We start from the raw sequence: 26,630 nt of genomic DNA on the forward strand, positions 1-26,630 counted from the left end.
GTGAAACTTGTAATAAAGAAATATATATTTTTAAATATATATATTTTTGATTTTATAGAGAGGAAGGGAGAGGGATAGTCAGAACTATCTATGAGAGAGAAACATCGATCAGCTGCCTCCTGCACGCCCCCTACTGGGGATGTGCCGGCAACCAAGGTACACGCCCTTGACCAGAAACCAGGGACTCTTCAGTTCGGGGGCTGACTCTCTATCCACTGAGCCAAACGGGTTAGGGGTGAAGAAATATTTTTTACTAAATGAGTAAACTAGAAAGGAGCACACTCCAGTTCAATATTTATTTAAAAAGAGAAACGACAGGCTCGATGGGCTGGTTAGTCTTCCGCTGGCTTACGTGTGGGTCTGGGGTCAGTGTTGTCCGGCAGCTGCACCCCCATGCTGTGTAAGAGGTTGGAAGCAGGTCCGGCCAGTCCAGCCTGGGAACTGTACGATTCCAATATGTTTGAAACCAGGTTTAGGTCTACATCCACCGGTGTCATACCAGAGTCTCCTGCAGCAGCATCTTCCTCATCCGAATTGCTATTTGTAGTCTGGGCTAGAGATTCCTTATTCATGGAGGGAAAGAATCATGGGATAATATGTCAATAGGCTGTGGTAGTTACAATGCAAAGCTAACCAACAATGGAAAACTGAATTCCAAATTACTCTTCTTGATAGAAAGTAAAAACGAAGTCTAATAAACTATGTAATTTAACACATATATTAAAATTTGGTTCCAAAGACTATAATACACTTCTTTCTAGTAAGTTTCTAGAAATTGAATGACTTTCTTCCCTATTCTGAAATAGCCTAAGGGAGATAACCAGGGTTAAAGATGTACATTTATGCGGTGCCTAACAGTCTTAAAAAAATAAACATAAAAACAAACATTTTAAAAAAGAATGTAAATTTTTTCCTAAGTGAAAGAAACTAAATTTTCTTTTCTTTTTCCCAATGAAAAAGCAAAGTAAAAACCTGACGCTTCTTGGGGTTGAACCACAAAGACTGAATTGTTACTCGAGCCTCTGATCTCACAGGTTGGGGAAAGGATTTGAAAGATGCAGCTTGATCTACTCAAAGTGGTCCATGGACCAGTAGCATGGGCATCGCTTCAGAGCTTGTTAGAAACGTAAAATCTGAGGCCACACCTCAGACATACTTAACCAGAATCTATATTTTAAAATGGTTAGGTGGCTCATATTCACATTACCACTTAAGAAACACTGCTTTAGACAAATCTAATGTATGGTTTCTATTAGGTTCTGGCAATATCAAAAGTGGTTATAATTTTAAATGTGGCTTAGATGACCAAAACAAGGGGATAACATTAATTAAGGTCCATTATGGGTTTTACTGTTGTCTCATTTGGTTCCATGACATGAGGATTATTTGTTAATGGACAGTCACAGTGGATGGCAGAGATGGATTTCAAACACTCATCCGTGAGACACCTCTTTGTCTAGTGTTATAGTGCTGGTATAATCAGTAGGATTAAAACACGAATGGGAGATGAATTCTACATTTGGCTCTAAATTAGGGAAACTTACAAATCAAATACTATTAAGATTTCAAAAATATTTGGGTATTTAGAGACATTTCTCCTTTTTAAAAAAATCAGTGTAAGCTCTTAGTAGTATCACATACTAATTTCAACACATCACATGACATTATTTTAAATCCTGATAGATAACAAAGTAATATAATTAAGCTTATTTTAGGAAAATAAAGTTAATAATCCATCATCCAACCAGAGTTCGGAAAAATTAGCATTCTTATTTCAAATAAAAAAATCAAATTTATCACAAAAAAATGATCACAAACAAAAAAACCCACTAAGATAAAATATGTTTTTAGCTATCCTTTGTAATAGACTCAGAAAGGGAAAGAAGTTAAACCCACACATACCATTTGCTTCTGGGTGGCGAAACTTTTGCCAATGCTGGTATGTGCCAGTTCCCGGTCCATCTGGGCCATGTATGACTTGAGATTATCAAGTGTTCCTTTTACAGATGCTTCTTCCCCAGGTTCCTGTGTTTCAAAATCCAAGTCATCATCACTTTCTAAAGATTCAAAGTCTTCCTCATCCTGGTCATCGGAGTCCGATTCAGGAGGCCTTGGTCCTACATCCCAACCAGAAAATGCCACTTGGTAAAAAATTTTGAGTGATCACACCTCCCAAAAGACTTAGACTATTATTTGCAGAAAAGAACCAATATACACAGGCAAACTCCTTCACAAAAATCACTTCCAGAAAAGGGTACTGCTGGCAGATATTTGCAGAAAAGCACACAAGCTGAAATGAAAGATTCAACTCTTTTTTTTTTTAAGTGAATTAATTCACTTAAAAATTTAAAAACTATGATATGCATGAATAGATTTTAAAAAATATATATTTTTATTAATTTCAGAGAGGAAAGGAGAGAGACAGAAAGAAACATCAATGAGAGAGACTCAGTGATCGGCTGCTTTTTGCATGCCCACTACTGGGGATCAAGCCCACAACCCAGGCATGTGCCCTTGACCAGGAATTGAACTGTGACCTCTTGGTTCACAGGTCAACGCTTACTCAACCAATGAACTACACCAGCTGGGTTGCATAAATACATTTTGATGTGAACATTCAAGCAATACAGAATTACTGTCTCGGTAGGCTAGGGGCATGCAGACCGGATGCTCAGAATTACTGCCTCACATCTCACTCTCTTCCTTGAGTTAGGCATCGTTTAACAGTTTGGTGGCTATCCAGACCTTTATGCAGCTCTGTCCTCATCACCAAGCATTTCATAATAGGGTATACAGCTGACCCTTGGACAATGCATAAAACTTTCGACTTCCCAAAAACATTACTAATAGCCTACTGTGGACCAGAAGCTTTACCGATGACACACACAGTTGATTAACAGATATTTTGTATGTTATATGTATTATATACTGTATTCTTATAATAAAGAAGGCTAGAGAAAAGAAAGTGTTAAGAAAATCATAAGGCAGAGAAAATACATTTACAGTATTTACGTATAAGTAGACCCATATGGTTTAGTCCCATGTTGTTCAAGGGTCAACTGTACTATAATTCATTTAACCATTTCCCTTGTGATAGACATTTAGGATATTCCAATTTTTCTGCTACTACAATGCTGCAGTCGTCATCTTAGCACATATATCTTTTTCATAGAGTAAATTCCCGGAATTGAAATTGCTAAGGCAGCCCTAATAGGTTTAGCTCAGTGGATAGAGCATTGGCCTGCGGACTCAAGGGTCCCAGGTTCGATTCCGGCCAAGGGCATGTACCTTGGTTGCAGGCACATACCCAGTGGGAGATGTGCAGGAGGCAGCTGATCAATGTTTCTCTCTCATCGATGTTTCTAACTCTCTATCCCTCTCCCTTCCTCTCTGTAAAAAATCAATAAAATATATTTAAAAAAAAAAAAAAAGAAATTGCTAAGGCAAAGGTTATAAACATTCTAGAGTACCAAACTGCCCTGAGGAAAGATGACTTACACTCCCCCCCCACCCCCTTTGAACAGCGCTCATTTCTCTAACCCCTGAGAAAACTGGTTATCATCATTCTTTTAAATTTTTGCCAATATGGGTGGGCAAAAAAGTAATCTCTTATTTTTACTGTGTATTTACTTGCATACTAAAAACAGTTAACTATTTTCAAATATATATTAACTATATTTCTTCTTCAAGGCTATACCTTTTTATATCCATTGTTGATTTCTCTTATTGGGCTATTTGGCTATTATTAGTGTGTAAGGGCAATAAGTATAAAAGAGAAAAAATAATGTAATATGGGAGCCAAGGTAAACTCTAACACACAGCATTCACTCATTCAACAAATCCTATATAATAAAGAGCTAATATGCTAATTAGACCAGACAGCGGAACGACCTTTTGGACCACCTTCTGGAACGACTAGTGGGCAGGGCCGCGAGGCAGCCGGGGCTGCGATGGGCCGAGCCCCTTGCACGAATTTCGTGCATCTGGCTTCTAGTACTTAAGCAACTACTTCTAAGCAACTACTATGTTAAGCACTGAGCTAAACATCCTCTGCAGAATCATTCAAGACAGCAGGAATTCATTGTTGAAAGCAACTCAAAATTATGAAGAGAAAGCACTGTTTTGTCTTCCGAAAGATCTAATGCTCCACTTCCCTACCCATACTACTTTCAAAATGAAAACAAACATCACACTGTAACTTACCTAAAATCTTATCAAAATAATTAAGGAAAGAATCTGCATCAAAAGTGATTGGAGTTTCAGATGGGTCTCTGCAAAATTAAAGGAAAAAAACAATTTATCTAGAACATAACTCTTTGAAACTTCTTCTAAAGTCCCATTCTTAGGAACACTACTAGAGACATAACCTCAAAAGAGGTGCAAAAGGAAAACTGTAGTTTAAATTTTATTTATTTATTTAAAAAACATATATTTAAATATATTCTTATTGATATTAGAGAGGAAGGGAGAGGTAGAGAGAGAAACAACAATGAGAGAGAATAATTGGTTGGCTGCCTCCTGCACGCCCCCCAGTGGGGATCAAGCCAGCAACCCGCATGTGCATTTGACTGGAATTGAACCCGGGACCCTTTAGTCCGCAGGTCAACACTTTATCCACTGAGCCAAACAGGCTAGGGCTAAAATATATTTTTAGAAATATATATATTTTTTTATTTCAGAGAGGAAGGGAGAGGGAGAGATAGAAACATCAATGATGAGAGGAAATCATTGATCGGCTGCCTCCTGCACACCCCTACTGGGGATTGAGCCCACAACATGGGCATGTGCCCTGATCGGAAATCAAACTAGTAACCTTGTGGTACATGGGCTGACGCTCAACCAACTGAGCTACACCAGCTGGGCAGTAGTTTAAATTTTAAAAATCCTTATACTTACTGGTCTTGCAGGGCAACAGAAATGGGAAATACTGATAAAATCAAAGTAAAAATTGCACTTTGTTTATGCACATTTAACTTTAAGTTCATTTAAGGATCTACCCACCCTTTTCAAACTCCTGCAAGATATAGCTAACATTAGCCAAAAAAAGTTCTTTAAGAACCAAATCTTTAAAAATTATTAAGAACAAACTTTCCTTTACCCCTGCTGTTTTGAAGAGAGAATATAGAACATAAATTGTAGTCATCTCATGAGCTCCACAGCATCAACATTGATAAAGATATTTTGCTGTGCAAGTAACAATCCCATCTACCTTTTTTCCCCATTACTTGCCAAATATAACTTCCCAATTCTTCTATTATTTCCTCCCACTCTTTTGAGTTTGAAGCTTCCAATATGCTTGCAGGTGGGAGATGAGAAGTCTGAGCTTGCTGAGAGCTGGATATGAGGAGCCTATAAGGTTCTGAGAAAAAGTTGAAAGAGTAAAGTGCACAGTTGCCCTGAACCGCTCTGAGATGGTGGCTTTGAGATCTGTTGAGTGGTCTCTCTAGCTTACTTCAAGGGTTGCAAAGGATAAGATCACTAGAAACCTGACTCCAGTTAAGTAAGTTATGCTACTAGGTACCAAAACAGGGAAACAAAGCATTACAAACCATTTACTTAAAAAAAAAAGTGTGCATTTGGCAGTGATAGATGACTTCAACATCTTGGTTATGACTATAGGTATATACTTCAACACAAATTACCGAGGCAGCTCCGCTCCTTTGTGGGTGGAGACTTTGGATATGAAAGCTTTCATGCTCTTTGAGACTTGAGTTAAGTCATAGTTCTCCTTCTCCTTGGAAATGGGCTCTGGGTCTTTTTTGCCAGCAGCTTCTTGCAGGAGCTGGTCCAGCTGATCTGGTGAGAGATCTAACCACTGGTCATCTGAAAGGAGAAAGCGTGATGCTGCCATATCACGTTCACATGAAAGGCTCTCTCGGGGAAGGACCCTCTGGGACTTAGTGGAATGTTTTAATTTTTTCTAACCCATCTGCTCTCTCCTGGCCCTTCACTTACCATCTTCTGGGGGAAGATTAGCTGCTTCTTTCTTAAGCTCTTCGATATCAAATGGTAATGTCTGTAATAAGGTTAAGATTTCTTCACCTGGGCTCATAGCAAGAGAGCTATAAAAAAAAAGTATTTTTTTTTATAAGACCACTCGTTCAGAATAATAATCACAAAAACATAGCATTTTAAAGTTGCAAAGAATTACCTAGTCTAATTTGCTTTTAAAATACAGACCCCACCCTAGCCAGTTTTGCTCAGTGGATAGAGCATCGGCTGGCAGACCAAAGGGTTCCAGGCTCGATTCCGATCAAGGGCATGTACGTTGGTTGCAGGCTCCTCCCTGTCCGGGGCCCTGGTCAGGCACATGCAGGAGGCAACCAATAGATGTGTCTCTCTCACACATCGATGTTTCTGTCTTTCCCTCTCTCTTCCACTCTCTCTAAAAGTCAATGGAAAAATATCTTCCAGTGAGGTTTAACAAAAAAGATACAGATCTCCTTTTCTCAAATAAAATTTACCAAGAACTCTAAAATATAAAAAAGCTCAAAGAAAAACTGCTTTATACAGCAAATAAAACCATCAACAAAATGAAAAGGCAACCTGGTAAGTGGGAGAAAATACTTGTAAAACATATATCTGATAAGGGGTTAACATCCAAGATATATACAGAATTCATACAACTCAAAAGTGAAAAAAAACCCAAACAATCCAATTTAAAAAATGAGGGGAATGGGGGACATCTGTAACACTTTCAACAATAAAGATAAATTTAAAAAAATAAAAAATGGGCAAAGGTAGAAAGAAATAAAACTGTCATTATTTGCAGATGACATGATTATAGAGAAACCTAAATATTCCACCAAAAAACTACTAGAACTGATCAATGAATTCAGTAAAGTAGCAGGATACTAAATAAGTACCTAGAAATCAGTTGCATTTTTATTCAACAATAATGAAGTATCAGAAAGGGAAACCAAGAGAACAATCCCATTTACAATTACATAAAAAAAAAGAGAAAAGACCTTAGGTACAATTTAACCAAGAATGTAAAAGACCTACACTTGGAAAATTATAAGACACTGAAGAAAGAAACCGAAGAAGATACAAATAAGTGAAACAAGTAAGTGTTTATGAATAGAATACTGAAAATCTGTCTGCACTCCCATGTTCACTGCTGCATTATTCATAGTAGCCAAGATATGGAAACAACCTAAATGTCCATCAACAGATGAATGAAGAAGATGTGAGATATATATGGAATATTACTCAGCCATGAGAGAGAAGGAATCCTGCCATTAGCTACAACATGACGGAACTTGAGGGCATTATGCTAAATGGGATAAACCCGATAAAGAAATACAAATACTGCATGGTATCACCTATATATGGAATCTAAAAAACAAAGTCCAACTTATAGGAACACAGAGTAGAAAAGTGGATGAGGCAAATAGGGAGAAGTTGGCAAGAGGGTAAACTTTTAGCTAGAGGATGACTTTTGGCTTAGGAGCTAATGTAAAACATGACTACAGTTGATAAGACGGTATTATGTAATTGAAATCTGCTAAAATAACAGAAGTTAAATTTTTTCACCAAATAAATAAATAATTGAGGTGATAGATGTGTTAAATAACTGGTTGGGGGAATCCTTTCATAATGTATACATATATTAAATCACCACAATGTATGCTTCAAAGATCTTACAATTTTGTCAATAAAGCTGGAAAAAAGTCTTGCTTTGGTTGAAATGGAGGCTGGAGACTCAGAGACCTACCTACTCTGTCTTCCCTCTGTCTCTATAAGCTCCATAGAAGATCATTATGAAGCTGCTGATCTAGTATAACACCTTTTTCAATTGGTATTTATGTTATATATGAGGAAAGAAAACCCAGAGGGAAGTATGAACAAAAAGTAATCTAACAGGTATTATATGCTAGACTAGCACTTAAAAAATACATTTTCTTATTCAGTCCTCTAATTACTATCCTCTTTTAAAGATGAGAAAATCAAAGTCCAGTGAGTTCTACATCTTTTGGGAAGTCATTTCAGCGGTCGCCAACCGGTGGTCTGTGGACCACTGATGGTCCGTGAGGTCCGAAAGGTTGGCGACCGCTGAAGGTGGCCTGAAATCAAGCCTTCTGACGCTATTTTGTGCTCCTCCTACTAAACACTGATGAGGAAATATGCACTGAGATTGTTTACATGAGTGAGCTATTTTACGACGGTGATGTGACTTGTTATATAAATTCATAGAACCCTGTCTGAACTATTCAGAAAGGAACAAATCAAGTTATATAATGAACTTGCCTTCATTTGATAAATATTTGCATGCCTTGCTAAATCACATTGGTGATAAAAATATTGTCCCTACTCCATATTAGGTAAATATGACTAGGGGAGGAAAAAATTTACAAATAATCATAATAAATGATAAAATATAAAATCATACAGGAATACCACATGCTAGGGAAAGTCATTCACTGAGATGAAAGCAGAGAAGCTAAAAAAAAAGTAAGAGATGCCCCAGATGGTTTGGCTCAATGGATAGAGCGTCAGCCTGCGAACCGAAGGGTCCCAGGTTCGATTCCGGCCAAGGGCACATGCCTGGGTTGCGGGCTCAATCCCCAGTAGGGGGCATGCAGGAGGCAGCCAGTCAATGATTCTCTCTCATCATTGACGTTTCTCTCTCTCTCCCCCTCTCCCTTCCTCTCTAAAATCAATAAAATATGTATTTTTTTAAAAAGTAAGAGAATGGAAGTAATTGAGTTAGGCCTTAAAGAATGGGGAGGATTTTGACAGGTAAGATGGGCTAGAGAAGCTTTAGGCAAGAGAAAAAAAAAAGAGCATTTGTATAGAGGCAGAGAAATGAGGAATATGTTCAGAGAGCAAGTGGCATTTGGTTTGGCTTAAGTGTGGAAGATGAGGCTGAACAGATGGATGGACTGAGATGAGAGCACAGTGAGCCTAAAAAGGTTAAGAAGTTTGGGCGCAATGAAATAAGCAGTGGCTGATCAATGATGACTTCTTGCTATTTTTCCTTTTAGTTTAAGAGATTTGAATACAAACTAGTACAAAATATAACAAATGTCCATATTCCTATGACCCAGAATTAGAATATTGTTATATTTACTTCTAAATACATGATTATATTTATACATTTAACATGAAAAAAAATCAAATTAGTAACAGGTATATGTACTTTACTTTTTAAAAAATATGTCTTTATTAATTTTTAGAGAGAGAGGAAGGGAGAGGGGAAGAGAGAAACATTGATTGGCTGCCTCCTGTGCACACCCCAACTGGGGAGCAAACCTGCAATATGGTATGTGCCCTGCCTGGGACTCGAACTTGCAACCTTTCAGTGCACAGAGCCATGCTTTTATCTATTAAAAACATATATAAAGCTAATGTTTCCTGTGATGACTAGCACCACCAGTTCCAATCCACTCTCTGCTCTAACAAGTATCATTCTGGGCCCCTGTGTGTGTTTGTGGGGGTATTTCTATGTTGCATTTGCTGTTTGTTCTCTTTACCTGGAACGTTATTCCCACAAATACCTATATGCCTCATTCCCTCACTTCGCTCAGGTCTCTTCTCATTGGAAGGGCCTCCTTAACCAACCTAGCTAAAATACAGCCCATAAGGGAGTTTATCACCACCAAGCCAGCAATGCAAGAAATGCTAAAGGGACTGGTGTAAAAAGAAGAAATAAAAAGCTCAAAAGAAAACAGCCACACACAAAAAGAAATGGCTACAAACAAGTACCTTTCAATAATAACTTTAAATGTAAACGGACTAAATGCTCCAACCAAAAGACATCGAGTGGCTGAATGGATAAAAAATCATGACCCATACATTTGCTGTCTACAAGAGACCCACCTCAGAAGAACGGGCTCACACAGACTGAAAGTGAAGGGATGGAAAAATATCTTTATGGCAAATGCAAAGGAAAAGAAAGCTGGTGTAGCAATACTTATATCGGACAAAATAGACCTCAAAGTGAAGGCCATAACAAGAGATAAGGAAGGCCACTTCATAATATTAAAGGGATCAATACAACAAGAAGATATAACCCTGGTAAAACATATATGCACCCAATGCAGGAGCACCCAAATACATAAAAAAACTCCTGGAAGATATCAAAGGAGAGATCGACAACAATACAATCATAGTAGGGGACTTTAATACACCACTGACATCACTGGATAAATCCTCTAGACAAACAATCAGCAAAGAAACAGCAAACCTAAATGACTCACTAGATCAGATGGACTTAATTGACATCTTCAGAACACTTCACCCCAAGGCCACGGAATATACATTCCACTCAGATGCTCATGGGACAGATTCAAAAATAGACCACATATTGGGCCACAAGCAAAGTCTCCCCAAATTCAAGAAGATTGAAATCATACCAAGCATCTTCTCAGACCACAAGGGCATAATATTAGAAATAAACTACAATAAAAACAACCCAAAATACTCAAACACTTGGAAGCTGAATAGCATGTTATTAAATATTGATTGGGTTACCAATGAGATCAAAGAAGAAATTAAAAACATCCTGGAAACTAATGACAATGAAAACACAACAATCCAAAACCTCTGGGACACAATGAAAGCAGTCCTGAGAGGAAAGTTTATAGCTCTACAGGCCTATCTCAAAAAACAAGAAAAAATGGTAGTAAATCATCTAACTCTACAACTCAAAGAATTAGAAAGAGAGCAACAAGAAAACCCCAGAGTGAGCAGAAGGAAGGAGATAAAATAGCAGCCTATTTCTCTCTCCCATAGACAGCTTTTTCTTCAAAGCACTTATCACCATCTAATATCATGCAGTGGTGAACCATCCTTCTCCTACGCTAGTATGTAAGTTCTATAAGGGCAGGCAGACTTTGGGTTTACTTGGATTCCCCAATGTCCGGAATAGCGTCTAGCACATAGGAGATACCCAAATGTATTTGTTGAATAAATGAATATATATGTGGTTTTCAATGGGGGACAATTTTGTCCCCCAGGGGACATCTGACCATGTGTGGTGACACTTTCGGTTGCCACAACTGGGGGTGGAGGGAATCCGATTGGCATTTACTGGGTAGAGGCCAAGGATGCTGCTAAACATCCTATGATGCACAGGAGAGTCACCCACAACAAAGAATTATCAGGTCCAAAATGTAAATAGTGCTGAGATTATGAAATCCTGAATTAGACTTATGTGTATTTAGCTCATCTCTAAATAAAGACATTGTAATTCATGTACCTATTATTGATAGACACTTAGATTGTGTGTAATTTTTCACTATCATAATCTCAAATACTTTTTTAGGAGAGGGGATTTATTTCAAACAGATTTTCCTGGCTCTAATAGTTGAATTGAAAGAGAAAGTAACTAGAAATTGAGAAACACATAGATATTGTCATAGCTCAAGGAATAAATAATTAGTGTAGCTGGGCAGTAAGAAAGAGGAATGCAAACACAAGATAGTTAACAGGCTCTGGGGTCTCAGATTCAAGGACAGCCCAGAGATCTGGGTGATAGGAGAATGGGCGTCCTATTAAAAGACAGTGGGGCCCGACCAGTGTGGCTCAGTGGTTGAGCGTCAACCCATGAATGGGAGGTCACGGTTCGATTCCCGGTCAGGGCACATGCTTGGGCTGCCGGCTCCATCCCCAGTAGGTGGCATGCAGGAGGCAGCCGATTGATGATTCTCTCTCATCACTGATGTTTCTCTCTCTCTCTCCCTCTCCTTTCTTGTCTCTGAAATCAATAAAAAAAATTTTAAAAAGACTGTGGGAGGTAGTCTATGATATTAATTCAGCTATTTAAAAAATTTCAGCTATTTAAAAAATTGGAAATTCAAGAATAGGTCTGGAGGGAGATGTGAGGTTGGTTTTAAACTGTTTAGAAATTATCTGGTTGAGGGAATGAAGGTCTCTCCTGCAACGTAATTGAAATTTTAGACGTTTAAGCTACATGCAATTTTTTGCCAATAGTAAAAATGTTGAGCTTTGATTTGGAAGCTGCCTGCTTCATCCTGTTTTATTTTTTAAGAATATATTTTAAAAAAAGAATATATTTTCATTGATTTTTTACAGAGAGGAAGGGAGAGGACAGAGAGTCAGAAACATCAATGAGAAACACCAATCAGCTGCCTCCTGCATGCCCCCTACTGGGGATAGAGCCCGCAACCAAGGTACATGCCCTTGACCAGAATCGAACCTGGGACCCTTCGTTCCACAGGCCGATGCTCTATCCACTAAGCCAAACCAGTCAGGGATTCATCCTATGTTTTAGACCTTCCTAAAATAGCTAGCCACAGCCCAGAACTCCCACAGGAATTAAGCATGTGGCTGGATACCAAATTGTCTGAGTGTGAGTCTTAGGTCTGTCACTTACTAGCTCTGTGTGACCTTTGGCAAATTACTTAATCTCTCTTGGCCTCAGCTTCTCAGCTGTAAATAGGGAACAATAACAATCATACTTATTTCATAGGGTTGTTAGGGGGAATTAAACGAGTTTAAAGTGGCCTATGCTTTGTAAGTACTGAATACATGTTAGCTATTATCCAATGATGATGATGGTAATAGCAATCAGTGCCAAGGATCAAATGCACAACACCTCCTCTCCCCCAGCCCTAACCCCTTCAGTAATCATGATCCTTGCCATTAACTATCTAAATATGTAAATTCCAACTTCTGCAACTATTCTTAAGGGTAAGTGACTTGTTAACTTCTTGCAGCTACCTTTCTGCTGCCATATTAAGTAGTGACAAACTCACCTTTCTGGCCGATTTACTGAGAGTTGGAAGTAGTTCTTTGCCATTTCTAGTCTCTCCTGGTACTGTGCAGAACCTTCTATCAGTCCCTAAAAGATAATAATAACCTATCAGAACATCATTTACATGGTGTCATTAACCCACTGTGCACCATAAGCGTCTGTACACGCAAGCAGCGGACCTTCCCCATGCCACGTGCGTCTATTAAAAAAAAGGTTTTCCCTAAGTGGCAGCCCTGACCAACTTTAAAATCATTTTTCGTGAGAATTTTCAGCTGAAAATATTCAAGAACAACCAAACTGTAATACATTTATTTTTATAATATTCATTGCAAATTGAATTTTTAAATTAAATTCAAAATATCGTGCTTGTGGGGATGGTTTCCGTTTTGGATGTGTGGCAGTTAACTGGTTAAAATTACCTGCTTACCAGCAACTTTCCAGGAGGCAGAACATAAGCTATTGCTCAGGAATCACGAGGCCTGAGTCCCAGTCCCTGTCTCGTCATTAATGTACCTGTTTGGGCTCTGGTTTCTTCAAATAAGGGACTAGGTTAGAGGTAATGGTTCCTAATCGTTTTCACTGTTAAGGGTCTCTTTCCAATTTGGAAGGTTTTCTACCATTTTCTATTAATTAATTATTAAGAAATCATTGATTAACCAGTAATTTATAAGATAAAGTACAAATAGAACCAAAATAACAGTATAATTCCACCTTAACTATGATTTGTTTTTCACATACATGCTTATAGTGGCATTCATACTTAATATTTTATACTCATTAAAAATGTACTATAGCCCTGCTGGTGTGGCTCAGTGGTTGAGCGTTGACCTAAGAACCAGGAGGTCATGGTTCGATTCCTGGGTTGCAGGCTCGATCCTCAGTGTGGGGTGTGCAAGAGGCAGCTGATCAATGATTCTCTCTCATCATTGATGTTTCTATCTCTCCCTCATCCTTCCTCTCTGAAATCAATAAAAAATTTAAAAATATAGATATATAAGTACTTTTCCATATTGGTACACATCTTTTTTAAAATATATTTTATTGATTTTTCACAGAGAGGAAGGGAGAGGGACAGAGAGAAACATCAATCAGCTGCCTCCTGCACGACCCCTACTGGGGATGTGCCCGCAACCATGGTACATGCCCTTGACCGGAATCGAACCTGGGACCCTTCAGTCTGCAGGCTGACGCTTTATCCACTGAGCCAAACCAGTCAGGGCTGGTACACAATCTTTATAATCATATTTGTATGGACTTTTCTATTGCTTTGATGTTTCCTTAAAATACACTGTTCAAAGTGAAGGCTCTGGGTTTGAATCTTTCTTTAGCTCTGGGGACACACTACTAAATTACTTTGTAGTTAAGATTCTATTAATTTACAATGTTACCAGCAATGTATTGGAGTATTAATTTCACTATACTCTCAACAACACTAAATACCACTCATATCCTTTTTTACCTACATGAAAACAGTCTTTATTATTGTGCTCACATGCATATATTTACTACTGTGGGAGTGAATATGTTAAAATAAATTTACTAGTTGGTTTTTTGTAATTTCTTAAATCCCTATCTTTGCTAATTTTGCTATTTGGTGTCTTCATGTTTGCTTTACAGATTTGTGACAATCGTTCATCTAATACAAATAATAACTTTTATCACTTTAGAGAAATGTTATTAATTTCTCTAATACTGGCAACGATTCATAGACACCCCATCATTACCACTGTGTTAGAATGGTTCCTTTAAATTCTAGCTCCCATAATTATGTTCCATATTAAACTTGGACCATAGGACTTTGAATCACTGGCTTGATTTTCCGTGAATAGTACAATTTAAAAATGCATTGCAAAGTCCTACCTTAAAGTAATCGTTCTTTTTCAGACTGTCAAGGAAGCCAGCCCAGAGTGGTGAGGAAGTCACAGGGGATTTCTTGGAGTCAGTAAAATGTGGGCTACATTTGGAGCACAGAATCTCAAATCCGTGAGCCTAGATGGAACAGACAATATTTTTATTATTAGGGTACTTTCTTTCCCTTTAGACATGCCCAAGAATTAGGAGACTGGACACAAGAACATATGGACATTTATAACACTTTTTGAAATTTATGAAAAATCCGACTTTACTTCCAAGTTTCTCAATCTCCGTAGATTACTAAAATTATAGAGGAAAAGTAAATAATACAAAACAAGATTGTTCTCTTCAAAGAGATTTCTTTTCTTGCTGATGATTAAACTAGAATTTAAATTTATTTGTTTGCTTAAAAAAAGGCTTGCAGGCTTCTCGTCAAACAGAAATTATCAATGAATTGATCATGGTCTCAGACATAATAAAGGGAGAAAAATCACTTCATTTTAAGAATCCTTTCATTAAAAAATATAAATGCACATGGCAAAATAATTCCAACAGGGCGCTTCCCTGGTCACTGCAGAGGAAATGGCTGTTACCAATTTGTTGCACATCACCTCAGAAGTATAGAGGATAAGGTGTATCTGTGTATGCACATCCTCCTGCTCCATCCCTTTTGTCACACAAGGGCAACATACACACTGCTCTAAACCTGCTTTTTCATTTTGTCATATGCCTTGGAGATCATTTTCTATGAGCACACATGAATTTACTCATCTCATTTCATAGATAGACCATAATTTATCTGTTTCCCTACTAATAGACATGTAGGTAGTTCTCAATCTTTGCTACTACAAACAATGTTCTCATGAGTATCCTCGATGTCTCTGTGCACATGTCAAGTATATGGAGGAGAGATTTCTAGAAGTGAAGATGCTGAGCAGAAGGGTTTGTGCATTTTTTTTTTTATTTTATTTTTTATTTTTTTTTTATTTTATTTTTTTTTTTAAATAATTTTTATTTCTTAAAGTATTACAAAGAGTATTACATATGTCTCCTTTCCCCCCCACTTGACATTCCCCCCCCGCCCCTACCCCCCGCCCCCCCCGCCCCGTGTCTTGTGTCCATTGGTTAATCTTATATGCATGCATAAAAGTCCTTCAGTTGGTCTCTTAATCCCCCCCCCCAACCTTCCCCAGGCTTCCCACTGTAGTTTAACATTCTGTTCAATGTTGCTCTGCTTCTGTATCTACCCCTGTTCATCAGTCCATACTGGTCCCCTTTATTTGTCCCAACCTCACTGGAGTAGTCTCAACCTCACCAGGGCCGTCTGAGCCTCACCAGGGCCGTTTCAACCTCACCGGGGCCGTCCCTACCTCACGGGGGCTGTTTCAACCTCACCGGGGTCGTCCCTACCTCACGGGGGCCGTTTCAACCTTACCGGGGTCGTCCCTACCACACCGGGACCGTTTCAACCTCACCGGGGTTGTCCCTACCACACCGGGGCCGTTTCGACCTGACCGGGGTTGTCCCTACCAGACCGGGGTCGACCCTACCTCACGGGGGCTGTTTCTACCTCACGGGGGCTGTTTCAACCTCACCGGGGTCGTCCCTACCTCACGGGGGCCGTTTCAACCTCACCAGGGTCGTCCCTACCTCACGGGGGCCGTTTCAACCTCACCGGGGTTGTCCCTACCACACCGGGGCCGTTTCGACCTGACCGGGGTTGTCCCTACCAGACCGGGGTCGTCCCTACCTCACGGGGGCTGTTTCTACCTCACGGGGGCTGTTTCAACCTCACCGGGGTCGTCCCTACCACACCGGGGCTGTTTCAACCTGACCGGGGTTGTCCCTACCACACCGGGGCTGTTTCGACCTGACTGGGGTCGTCCCTACCTCACGGGGGCCGTTTCAACCTCACTGGGGTCGTCCCTACCTCACGGGGGCCGTTTCAACCTCACCGGGGTCGTCCCTACCTCACGGGGGCCGTTTCAACCTCACCGGGGTCGTCCCTACCACACCGGGGCCGTTTCGACCTGACCGGGGTCGTCCCTACCTCACGGGGGCCGTTTCAACCTCACTGGGGTTGTCCCTACCACACCGGGGCCGTTTCGACCTGACCAGGGTCGTCCCTACCTCACGGGGGCCGTTTCAACCTCACCAGGGTCGTCCCTACCGCACCGGGGCTGTTTCAACCTGACTGGGGTTGTCCCTACCACACCGGGGCCGTTTCGACCTGACTGGGGTCGTCCCTACCTCACGGGGGCCGTTTCAACCTTACCGGGGTCGTCCCTACCACACCGGGGCCGTTTCGACCTGACTGGGGTCGTCCCTACCTCACGGGGGCTGTTTCAACCTCACCGGGGTCGTCCCTACCACACCGGGGCCGTTTCAACCTGACCGGGGTTGTCCCTACCACACCGGGGCTGTTTCAACCTGACTGGGGTTGTCCCTACCACACCAGGGCCGTTTCGACCTGACCGGGGTCGTCCCTACCTCACGGGGGCCGTTTCAACCTCACCGGGGTCGTCCCTACCTCACGGGGGCCGTTTCAACCTCACCGGGGTTGTCCCTACCACACCGGGGCTGTTTCAACCTGACTGGGGTTGTCCCTACCACACCGGGGCTGTTACGACCTGACTGGGGTCGTCCCTACCTCACGGGGGCCGTTTCAACCTGACCGGGGTCGTCCCTACCTCACGGGGGCCGTTTCAACCTGACCGGGGTCGTCCCTACCACACTGGGGCCGTTTCGACCTGACCAGGGTCGTCCCTACCTCACGGGGGCCATTTCAACCTCACCGGGGTCGTCCCTACCGCACCGGGGCTGTTTCGACCTGACCGGGGTTGTCCCTACCACACCGGGGCCGTTTCGACCTGACTGGGGTCGTCCCCACCTCACGGGGGCCGTTTCAACCTCACCGGGGTCGTCACTACCTCACGGGGGCCGTTTCAACCTGACCGGGGTCGTCCCTACCTCACGGGGGCCGTTTCAACCTGTCTGGGGTTGTCCCTACCACACCGGGGCCGTTTCGACCTGACCAGGGTCGTCCCTACCTCACGGGGGCCGTTTCAACCTCACCGGGGTCGTCCCTACCACACCGGGGCTGTTTCGACCTGACTGGGGTCGTCCCTACCTCCCGGGGGCTGTTTCAACCTCACCGGGGTCGTCCCTACCTCACGGGGGCCGTTTCAACCTCACTGGGGTTGTCCCTACCACACCGGGGCCGTTTCGACCTGACTGGGGTCGTCCCTACCTCACGGGGGCTGTTTCAACCTCACCGGGGTCGTCCCTACCACAGAGGGGCCGTTTCGACCTGATCGGGGTCGTCCCTACCACACCGGGACCGTTTCAACCTCACCGGGGCCATCCCGACCTCACCGGGGCCATCCCAGCCTTACTGGGGAAACAGGAAGTTTGGCCCTCTGTCCCCTGCCGGCGGCTCCCCAGCAGGCAAAATCTCCAGGCGTTCCTGGTGGTTGAACATCCAGCACTCCCGCCCTCCACCAAGTGCACAGACTGCCTGTCTGCTGTCCCCCAGCGCCCCACAAGAGACTGGGACCAGTGGGCATGTTTGTGCGCTTGCTGGTACAGCAGTTCCACAGTGCCGGCCGAGTCAGGCCCAGCCCTGGCTGGCCCCGGACCCGACTCTGCCCCCCGATTGCATCCCTCCCAGATGCAAGGAGCTGAAATCTGCAGCCTGCTGGGATGGGCTCTGTACTTGGTGCCTCTGCACATCCTACTCAGTCTCAATGCGCTTCTTTCTATGCCAGGAGTTGAAATCTGCAGTTTGTTGGGTTGGGCTCTGTACTTGGTGTCACATCCTATTCAGTCTCAATGTTCTTTCTCTCCTTCCAGTTGTAGAGCTTCCACTGGGCCAACTTTCCCATGGTTCTGTATGATAGGTGTTTGTCTGATATTTGGTAGTTTCGATGTTGTTGTGTGAGGTAGCATGCACAGGTCTCTTCCTTATGCCGCCATCCTGGTTCTCCTGGGTCTGCTTCTTGAGTGTGTCTCCCATGGCTGTGAGCAGTTGAAGTCTGCAATTTGTTGGGATAGGCTGCAAAAGCGCAGGTGGGTCTTTTTGTGCACCTGGCACAGCTTGGATGGGGATGTAAATTGATTAGGGCTGAGTCTCAGGGAGTCGCCATGGCGGAGCAAATAGCACTGGCTGAGTCTCCGCGGCCCCTTGAATCTCTGCCAGGGCTTTGTGTCCCCCAGTGCCGGTGAGCAGCTGTGCAACAGAGTCTCCCTCGCTTTCTGATGGCTGCAAGGCCGTGCTGCCTCTCCCCGTAGGGTCTGGTGCCTCATGATCCCGCCTGAACCAGCTCAGTGGATTTGAAAGTTCGCAGAAGCAAAGGCGTTTCTACTTGTGAGTCTGGCACAGCCCAGATGGGAATGTAAATTGCGTAGGGCGGGGTCACAGGGAGTCGCCGGGGCGGAGACTCAGCGGCCCCTTGCCTATCCAGGACTCCAGGACTTTGCGTCCCCCAGTGCCGGCGAGCAGCCGAGCGCCAGAGCCTCCCTCGCTTTCTGACCGCTGGAAGGCCGTGCCGTCTCTCGCCTTGGGGCCTGGGGCCTCAGAGACCCGCCTGAAACAGCTCAGTGGATTTGAGAGTTTGTAAAAGCACAGTCATTCCCTCTTGTGCCTCTGGCACAGCCCTGAGGGTAGGGCGGGGTCACAGGGAGTCGCCAGCGTGGAGGAAATAGCGATGGCGGAGTCTCCGCGCCCCTCGCCTCCCCAGGACACCAGGACTTCTTGTCCCTCAGTGCCGGTCAGAGCTTCCCTCGCTCTCCGACCACTGCAAGGCCTTGGCCGCCTCTCCCTGTGGGATCTGGGGCCTCAGAGACCCGCCCCGAGCAAGCCCAGAGGATTCGAGGGTTCGTAAAAAACCGAGAATCCATTTGCAGCCCGCGTGGTGTGTGACTGAGTACCTCTGGTTTTGGTGCCTCCGTAGCTCCCACTCAGTCTCACTGCGCTTCTTTCTTTTCCTCCAGTTGTAGATCTCCCACTGGGCCAACTTCCCCATGGTTCTGAGTGGCGGTTGTTTACTTCATAGTTGATAGTTTCAATGATGCTGTGAGAGAGCAGCACACACAGGTCTGCTCCCTACGCCGCCATCTTCGGGTTTGTGCATTTTAAGTGTTGAAGGACACTGACAAATTTTGTTCCAAAACACTGAATCAATTTATATACCCATCAATGTTTGATAGTACTATCTCTTTCTCTATATAGTTTTACTAATCTAGTGTGTATTATTAAACTCTTTGATACTTGCCAATCAAATGGTGAAAATACTACTTTATATGTTTAATTGGCATTTATTTTATATGAGCAAGAGTCAACATGTTTCATGTTTAGATTAAAAATCTGTAGTATTTCCTATTCTCTGGACTATCTTTTTATGTTTCTGAACATTTTTTATTAATTGATTTGTATTTTTTTTCATATTAACTTGTAGGAACACTATATATATTAAAGAAATCAGCTTTATCATTTAAATAGAAAATACAGTATTTTCTCCATGTTTACTTTCTTTTGACTTTACATATGGGTGTTGTTTTTTTCACACACAGAAATGTTTACTTTTTACACAATCAAATTTATCAATCTTTTTTAGCTTATGATTTCAAGTCATGCTTAGAAAGCCTTTCCTACGCAGATTATCAAAATTTCAAATTTTATGGTTTCAATGTTTTCATTTAAATATTTGGTCCAATTAGAATTTACTTTGGTACAGGTGTGAGGGAATCAACTTTAATATTCAGACGGCTTCCCAGTAGTCCTATCATCATTTACTGAGTAATCCATTTTTCCTTCTTATTTGAAATGCCATGTTTTACCACATTTTTGCATAAATAGGATATATTTCTAAACTTTATATGCTGTGCCATCATTCTCTTAAGAGCCCTTATATACACAGGAAGAAAATAAAATTTCCCTGTTCAACTTTACCAGCTTCATGCCCAGTTCATGGGCTCGGTACTGGGGATGAGATGGAGGAGGCAGCCTGTACCCACTCCGCCGGTCTGGCATAAACCTTTGTTGCATCAGCTGTGCATACAGACATTTGGTGAAGGTGACCTAGACATTGAGACACAAAAAGACATAAGTCTTTTCTTAAAATTAAAATTTGAATATTATTTCATAGTTAATAACAGTAGCTTCATTTATGAGCTTCAAATTCATATGAAATGCAAAGACCCCACCTATTCACTGCCAATATCTCATAGCAGTAGCTTTATTGCGATATAATTCACATGCCGTAAAATGTACCCGCACTGTCTGCTTTTTAGTTATCACTAGTGAAATTCTTATTAGTTACATCACATGGCAATTTTGATGGGTAGAAAATAAAAATAATTCTTTTTAAAAATGATTTTTAAAAAATATATTTTTATTGATTTCAGAGAGGAAGGGAGAGGGAGAGAGAAATAGAAACATCAATGATGAGAGAGAATCATTGATCGGCTGCTTCCTGCATGCCCCCTACCAGGGATCGAGCCCGAAACCACATGTGTCCTGACCAGGAATCCAACCATGACCTCCTGATTCATAGGTTAATGCTCAACCACTGAGCGACACCGGCCAGGCTAACTGAATTTTTTAGGGAGAGAAACATCTAATTAGTATCAATCAGTTGCCTCCCTTACACACCCTGACTGGGGATAGAACCTGCAACCTAGGTATATGCCCTGACTGAGAATCGAACCCGCCACCTTTTGGTGCATGGGATGACACCCCCACCAACTGAGCCACGCCAGCCAGGGCTAAAAAATAATTCTCAATTCTCTAAAAGAAATAAAAAAATTTTTGTTTTGTTTTTTAAAAAATATATTTTTATTCATTTCAGAGAGGAGGGGAGAGGGAGACAGAAACATCAATTATGAGAATCATTGATCGGCTGCCTCTTGTACAGCCCCACTGGGGATTGAGCCTGCAACCCAAGCATATGCCCTGACCAGGAATCAAACCGTGACCTTCTGGTTCATAGGTCAACGTTCAATCACTGAACCACACTGGCCAGGCAAAAAATGAAATGTTTTATGTTATGACAATATGACCAAAAATAGCTAGGAAACATTGGGATATAAAATAGGGAGTCAGGTCTCTTTAAATCTTTCACTGGATGGGAAGAAAGAAAAAAGGGGAAAAAAGCATATTAACTTACAATGAGGAAACAGAATATTTCCATTTTTTTCGAGTGAACAATTAAAATAACATTTAACTCTCCAGTGAGACAAACGAAATGATCAAGGGTGATATCTTACCGATGTCATTATTCGTGTTTCAGGCAAGAATGTCTTGAAAATACGACAGGCTCGCAGGTCAATGGGGTCCCGCAGGTAAAAGGCCTGGACTCCGGCGGCCACCAGTCGGGGGCGCTGCTTTAGCACGGCAACAATGCCAGCTGGGAGGAAGCAGTGAGCTCGATGGAGGGAGGCTTGAATTTTTTCTGGGTATCTGTGACAAGTAACATAATTACTTTTACTTTATAATATGTAAATATCTAGAATTTTTATACCATTTACTTCTCTCTTAACATCTTATCTTGGTTCATCAACCGTGAGATAGAAAGAGTGACAAAACAGTTAAAGATAAAAATACTGTACAGCCCTAACTGGCTTGGCTCAGTGGATAGAGCGTCGGCCTTCGGACTCAAGGGTCCCAGGTTCGATTCCGGTCAAGGGCATGTACCTTGGTTGCGGACAGAACAGGAGGGAGTGTGCAGGAGGCAGCTGATCGATGTTTCTCTCTATCCCTCTCCCTTCCTCTCTGTAGAAAATCAATAAAGTATATTTTATCTTTAAAAAAAAAATACTGTATATACTAAAAACTGAAGGAACGAAGAGAGGAAAAGAGAAAAGTTGGGAGGAAATTGATTATTTAAAAAAAGGACTAAGGTGGTTCAATAAAAACAAAACAAAAACTCTACTATACTTTTTTTTACTTTTTTTTTTTACTCTATTGTACTTCAGAACAAGGATAAAATCAAATATTCTTCTTAAAATGGTTCAAAATATACTGAAACAAAGCTAAGTGATTTATTTAAAAATATTTTAAAATTGATTTTTAGAGAGAGGAAGGAAGAGGGAGAGAGAAACATCGATCAGCTGCCTCCTGCATACCCTCTACTGGGGATTGAGCCCACTAGGGCATGTGCCCTGACGGAGAATCGAACCGGCAACCTATGGGTACACAGGATGATGCCCAACCAACCGACCCACACTGGCCAGGGCTAAGAGAAATTTTTAATATTGTTAAGACCTGGTGGTGCTAAATATTTAATAAGTACTAAAATTTGAATAAATTGCTATGTTATCAGACCTAGGCTTTCTCTTCTGACTAGAAGCTGAAGTGTCCCACACAGGTGAAAGAATTCCACATATAGCCCCAGAACCACTGAAAAAACCTGAACACATTTGCTCCTTTAAGTTTTTATTTCTAAAGCCCTCAAAATTTTAATCTATGGATATAAATAATACTTTCTAAGGTAAATAATGTAAAAATATTCAGACTGGATTATAACACCTTTAAATGGGAATTAAAAGATATATTATTTCTTGATTTTAAATTATCCTATTTAATAAAAGCCTAATATGCAAATTGACAGAACGGTGGAACGACCGGCGGAACCATGAGCACTGGTGTCAGTGGGGTCCCCCCAATCACCTTACGATCAGCCCTGATCACCGGCCAGCCCTAGGGACCCTATCCGTGCACGAATGAGCCTCTAGTTTAAGTATAATTTGGTAGTCAATTTCATGAAGGATGAAGTCAGAATGAAAATTAGTATTATCTAGGTGAAATTCTACATTCAATGAAAAACCTGAACTGCCCTAAAGCATAAGGCTCCTTGACTAGCAATGAAAATGTTATTTTTTTTTACCCTCTGATACGCCTATTCACAGCAGCTCGTACAGATTCTGAAGCCAAAATTCTTTCTGGGTGTGTTGAGATTATATTCAGTGCTTGTGGGATTGTTGGGGGTGTAGTCGGTAACCAGGATACTGCTCCAGGTTTCCTCGGTGCAGGGATAATGCACAGTTCCCCATGGTAGAAAAACACCTGCAAGATATTACATTTTAGTTTTCATACAAGGCACTGCAACATGATTTTATCTCCCTAAGGTTTCCACATTTGTGTATACTTACCCTATTAGCACTATTATCAGGATCCAGCCATTTAGGGAGATAGTCAGCAGCTTCTATTAACAAGAATTCACCATCATTGTCTTCAATCCTAATGCAAAAAAAGTTCCACTTTTGCATTCATAAAGCACATATTTGCCAGTAATTATACAGATATTTTGATTAATATACTTGTTTATTCTAATACATTTTTTCATTCATCTTAGTAAATATCTAGGTATGTACAGTGTGTAGATTGCTATTGTTTAAGCAAATGTTTAAGATATTAAGTTTGTTTTTTTAAATATGGAACGCTTCACTGAAAAAGATTATAAGATTGTATGGGGGAGTTGAAGAGAAAATAAGTACACAAATAAATAACAGTAGACAAAAGTTTGAAAAAATATACAAAGTACTATAGGGTTTTAAAAGAAAAAAAAATCACATATAGCCAAGATTAGTTAACTCTTTATAGAAGAGGTATTATTTGGGCCTTGAAAGATGATTTTATTTTGCCTCATTTATATAACTTTTATTTTATTTTTTAAATATATTTTTATTGATTTCAGATAGGGAGAGATATATTATATATATTTCATATATATATTATATCTATATAAAATACACGTATTTATATATTTTATATATTTTTTATTAATATATAAAAATATATTAAAATGCCTACAATTTAAAGAGCTTTTATAGGACTGGTGTTCAGATATGAACCATCAATATATAAATATCAGAATCTGGGGAGTAGGATCGAAGATGGCGGCATAGGTAAACACCGGAGACTGCCGCCGTAAACAACCACTTCAAAAATACAACTAAAAGTCGGAACGGACATCAACCAGAACCACAGGAAGGCTGGCTGAGGAGAGACTCTTCAACTAGAAGGAAAAACAACAGCATTCCGACGCACAGAGGAGGCGCAGTGTGGAAAATTTAAAGGTGCGGTGGTGCGAGCGCAAAGCAGGCTGGTGGCTGAGGGCGCGGTTGTCGTTTTCACTCAGGAGTGAGTCTCAGACTCTGGACTCCAGATCCGGGCGAGTCTCTAGGGACCCAGACTCAAACGGGAGAAGCGGGACTGTCTGGCTACGGCCCCTCCGAGGTTTGCAGCGGTTGCTGGGACAGGACTGAGAGCGGCCATAGCTGCTCCCTCCCCCCCACCCTGTTGAGCCCGCCCCGCCCAAACCCTGCGCACAGCCATTTGCCGATCGCCTCAGGCAAGGGCTGGACTAGCGCCTCCCCAGAAGACTGACACTTTCCCAACAGCTGATTCCTACAGCCAGTCGGCCTGGTGGTCAAATCCCTCTAGTGTTAACTACAACAATTAAGGCTTGGCTAGAACAAGACTGCGCACAGAGACCACAAGGGGGTGCACCAAGAAAGCATAAAAGATGCGGAGACAAAAAAACATGACAGAAATGGAGGATATGGAGCTAAGAATCGCAATTTTGAGGGCTTGCCATAAATTTGTGCAGAGCCTCACGAAAACTAATGAGACCCTCGATGCTACGATAAAGAAATTAGAAAGTAAGCATACACGGACTGAAATAAAGAATATTATACCCAATAGCAGACCAGAGGAGCACAAGAATCAAACCAAAGATTCGACAAAAAACACCCAATTGGAAAAGCAAAATGAAAAAAGAATCCGAAAGTGTGAAGATAGTGTAAGGAGCCTCTGGGACAGCTTTAAGCGGACTAATATCAGAATTATTGGAGTGCCAGAAGATGAGAGACAGCAAGATATTGAAAACCTATTTCAAGAAATAATGGCAGAAAACTTCCCCCATCTGGAGAAAGAAATGGACTTACAGGTCCAAGAAGCGCAGAGAACCCCAAACAAAAGGAATCCAAAGAGGACCACACCAAGACACATCATCATTAAAATGCCAAGAGCAAAAGACAAAGAGAAAATCTTAAAAGCAGCAAGAGAAAGAGGCTCAATTACCTACAAGGGAGTACCCATACGACTGTCAGCTGATTTCTCAACAGAAACTTTGCAGGCCAGAAGGGAATGGCAAGAAATATTCAAAGTGCTGAATACCAAGAACCTACAACCAAGATTACTTTATCCAGCAAAGCTATCACTCAGAATTGAAGGTCAGATAAAGAGCTTCACAGATAAGGAAAAGCTAAAGGAGTTCATCACCGCCAAACCAGTACTATATGAAATGCTGAAAGGTATCCTTTAAGAAGAGGAAGAAGAAGAAAAAGGTAAAGATACAAATTATGAACAACAAACATGCATCTATCAACAAATGAATCTAAGAATCAAGTGAATAAATAACCTGATGTACAGAATGAACTGGTGATTATAATAGAATCAGGGACATAGAAAGGGAATAGACTGACTATTCTTGGGGGGAAAAGGGGTGTGGGAGATGCGGGAAGTGACTGGACTAAAATCATGCACCTATGGATGAACACAGTGGGTGGGGAGTGAGGGTGGAGGGTGGGGTGGGAGCTGGAAGGAGGGGAGTTATGGGGGGAAAAAAGAGGAACAAATGTAATAATCTGAACAATAAAGATTAAAAAAAAATATATCAGAATCTGCACATAAAAGGTATTGCCCCCTGCCCCACGGTGTGGCTGAGTTGGTTGAGCGTCCTCTCCCATGACCTGGAGGTCACCGGTTTGATTCCTGGTCAGAGCACATGCCTGGGTTGCAGGCTGGATCCCCAGGAGGCAGCAAATTGATGTTTCTCTCTCTCTCTTCCTCTCCCTTCCTCTCTCTGAAATCAATAAAAAGATTTTTTTAAAAAGGCATTGCCCCCTCCTTATTACACTTGTAAAGACAGAAACTAATGTATTTTATTTGTTCATTTAAAATTCTATCATTTATTAAGAAATTATTGCTAATTATTTGTAGGTGTGATAACAGTAGTGTTTACTTTTATTTATTTATTTGATTTTTTTAAAA

General features: G+C 41.5%; 1 protein-coding gene across 2 annotated transcripts in view; it reads right to left on the bottom strand.

Moving 5' to 3' along the window:
• Nucleotides 1–282: 282 nt before the first annotated feature.
• The window catches only part of ECD (ecdysoneless cell cycle regulator), a 77,264-nt gene continuing 50,916 nt past the window's right edge, over nucleotides 283–26,630 (bottom strand). For both annotated transcript variants that reach the window (XM_070432966.1, XM_070432965.1), the window contains exons 4-14: nucleotides 23,726–23,813; nucleotides 23,461–23,639; nucleotides 21,842–22,034; nucleotides 20,526–20,654; nucleotides 14,582–14,710; nucleotides 12,723–12,808; nucleotides 5,956–6,062; nucleotides 5,643–5,823; nucleotides 4,204–4,271; nucleotides 1,903–2,117; nucleotides 283–563 (exon numbers count right to left, since the gene is read on the bottom strand). In XM_070432966.1, coding sequence (XP_070289067.1) covers nucleotides 333–563; nucleotides 1,903–2,117; nucleotides 4,204–4,271; nucleotides 5,643–5,823; nucleotides 5,956–6,062; nucleotides 12,723–12,808; nucleotides 14,582–14,710; nucleotides 20,526–20,654; nucleotides 21,842–22,034; nucleotides 23,461–23,639; nucleotides 23,726–23,813 — 1,606 coding nt within the window. In that variant the 3' untranslated portion in view covers nucleotides 283–332. The remainder of the gene's footprint in view (nucleotides 564–1,902; nucleotides 2,118–4,203; nucleotides 4,272–5,642; nucleotides 5,824–5,955; nucleotides 6,063–12,722; nucleotides 12,809–14,581; nucleotides 14,711–20,525; nucleotides 20,655–21,841; nucleotides 22,035–23,460; nucleotides 23,640–23,725; nucleotides 23,814–26,630) is intronic.

Source organism: Myotis yumanensis, unplaced genomic scaffold (assembly GCF_028538775.1).
Source record: "Myotis yumanensis isolate MYYU_CA2020_CCGP unplaced genomic scaffold, mMyoYum1.0.hap1 SCAF_13, whole genome shotgun sequence".
NCBI classification, from domain to species: Eukaryota; Metazoa; Chordata; class Mammalia; order Chiroptera; family Vespertilionidae; genus Myotis; species Myotis yumanensis.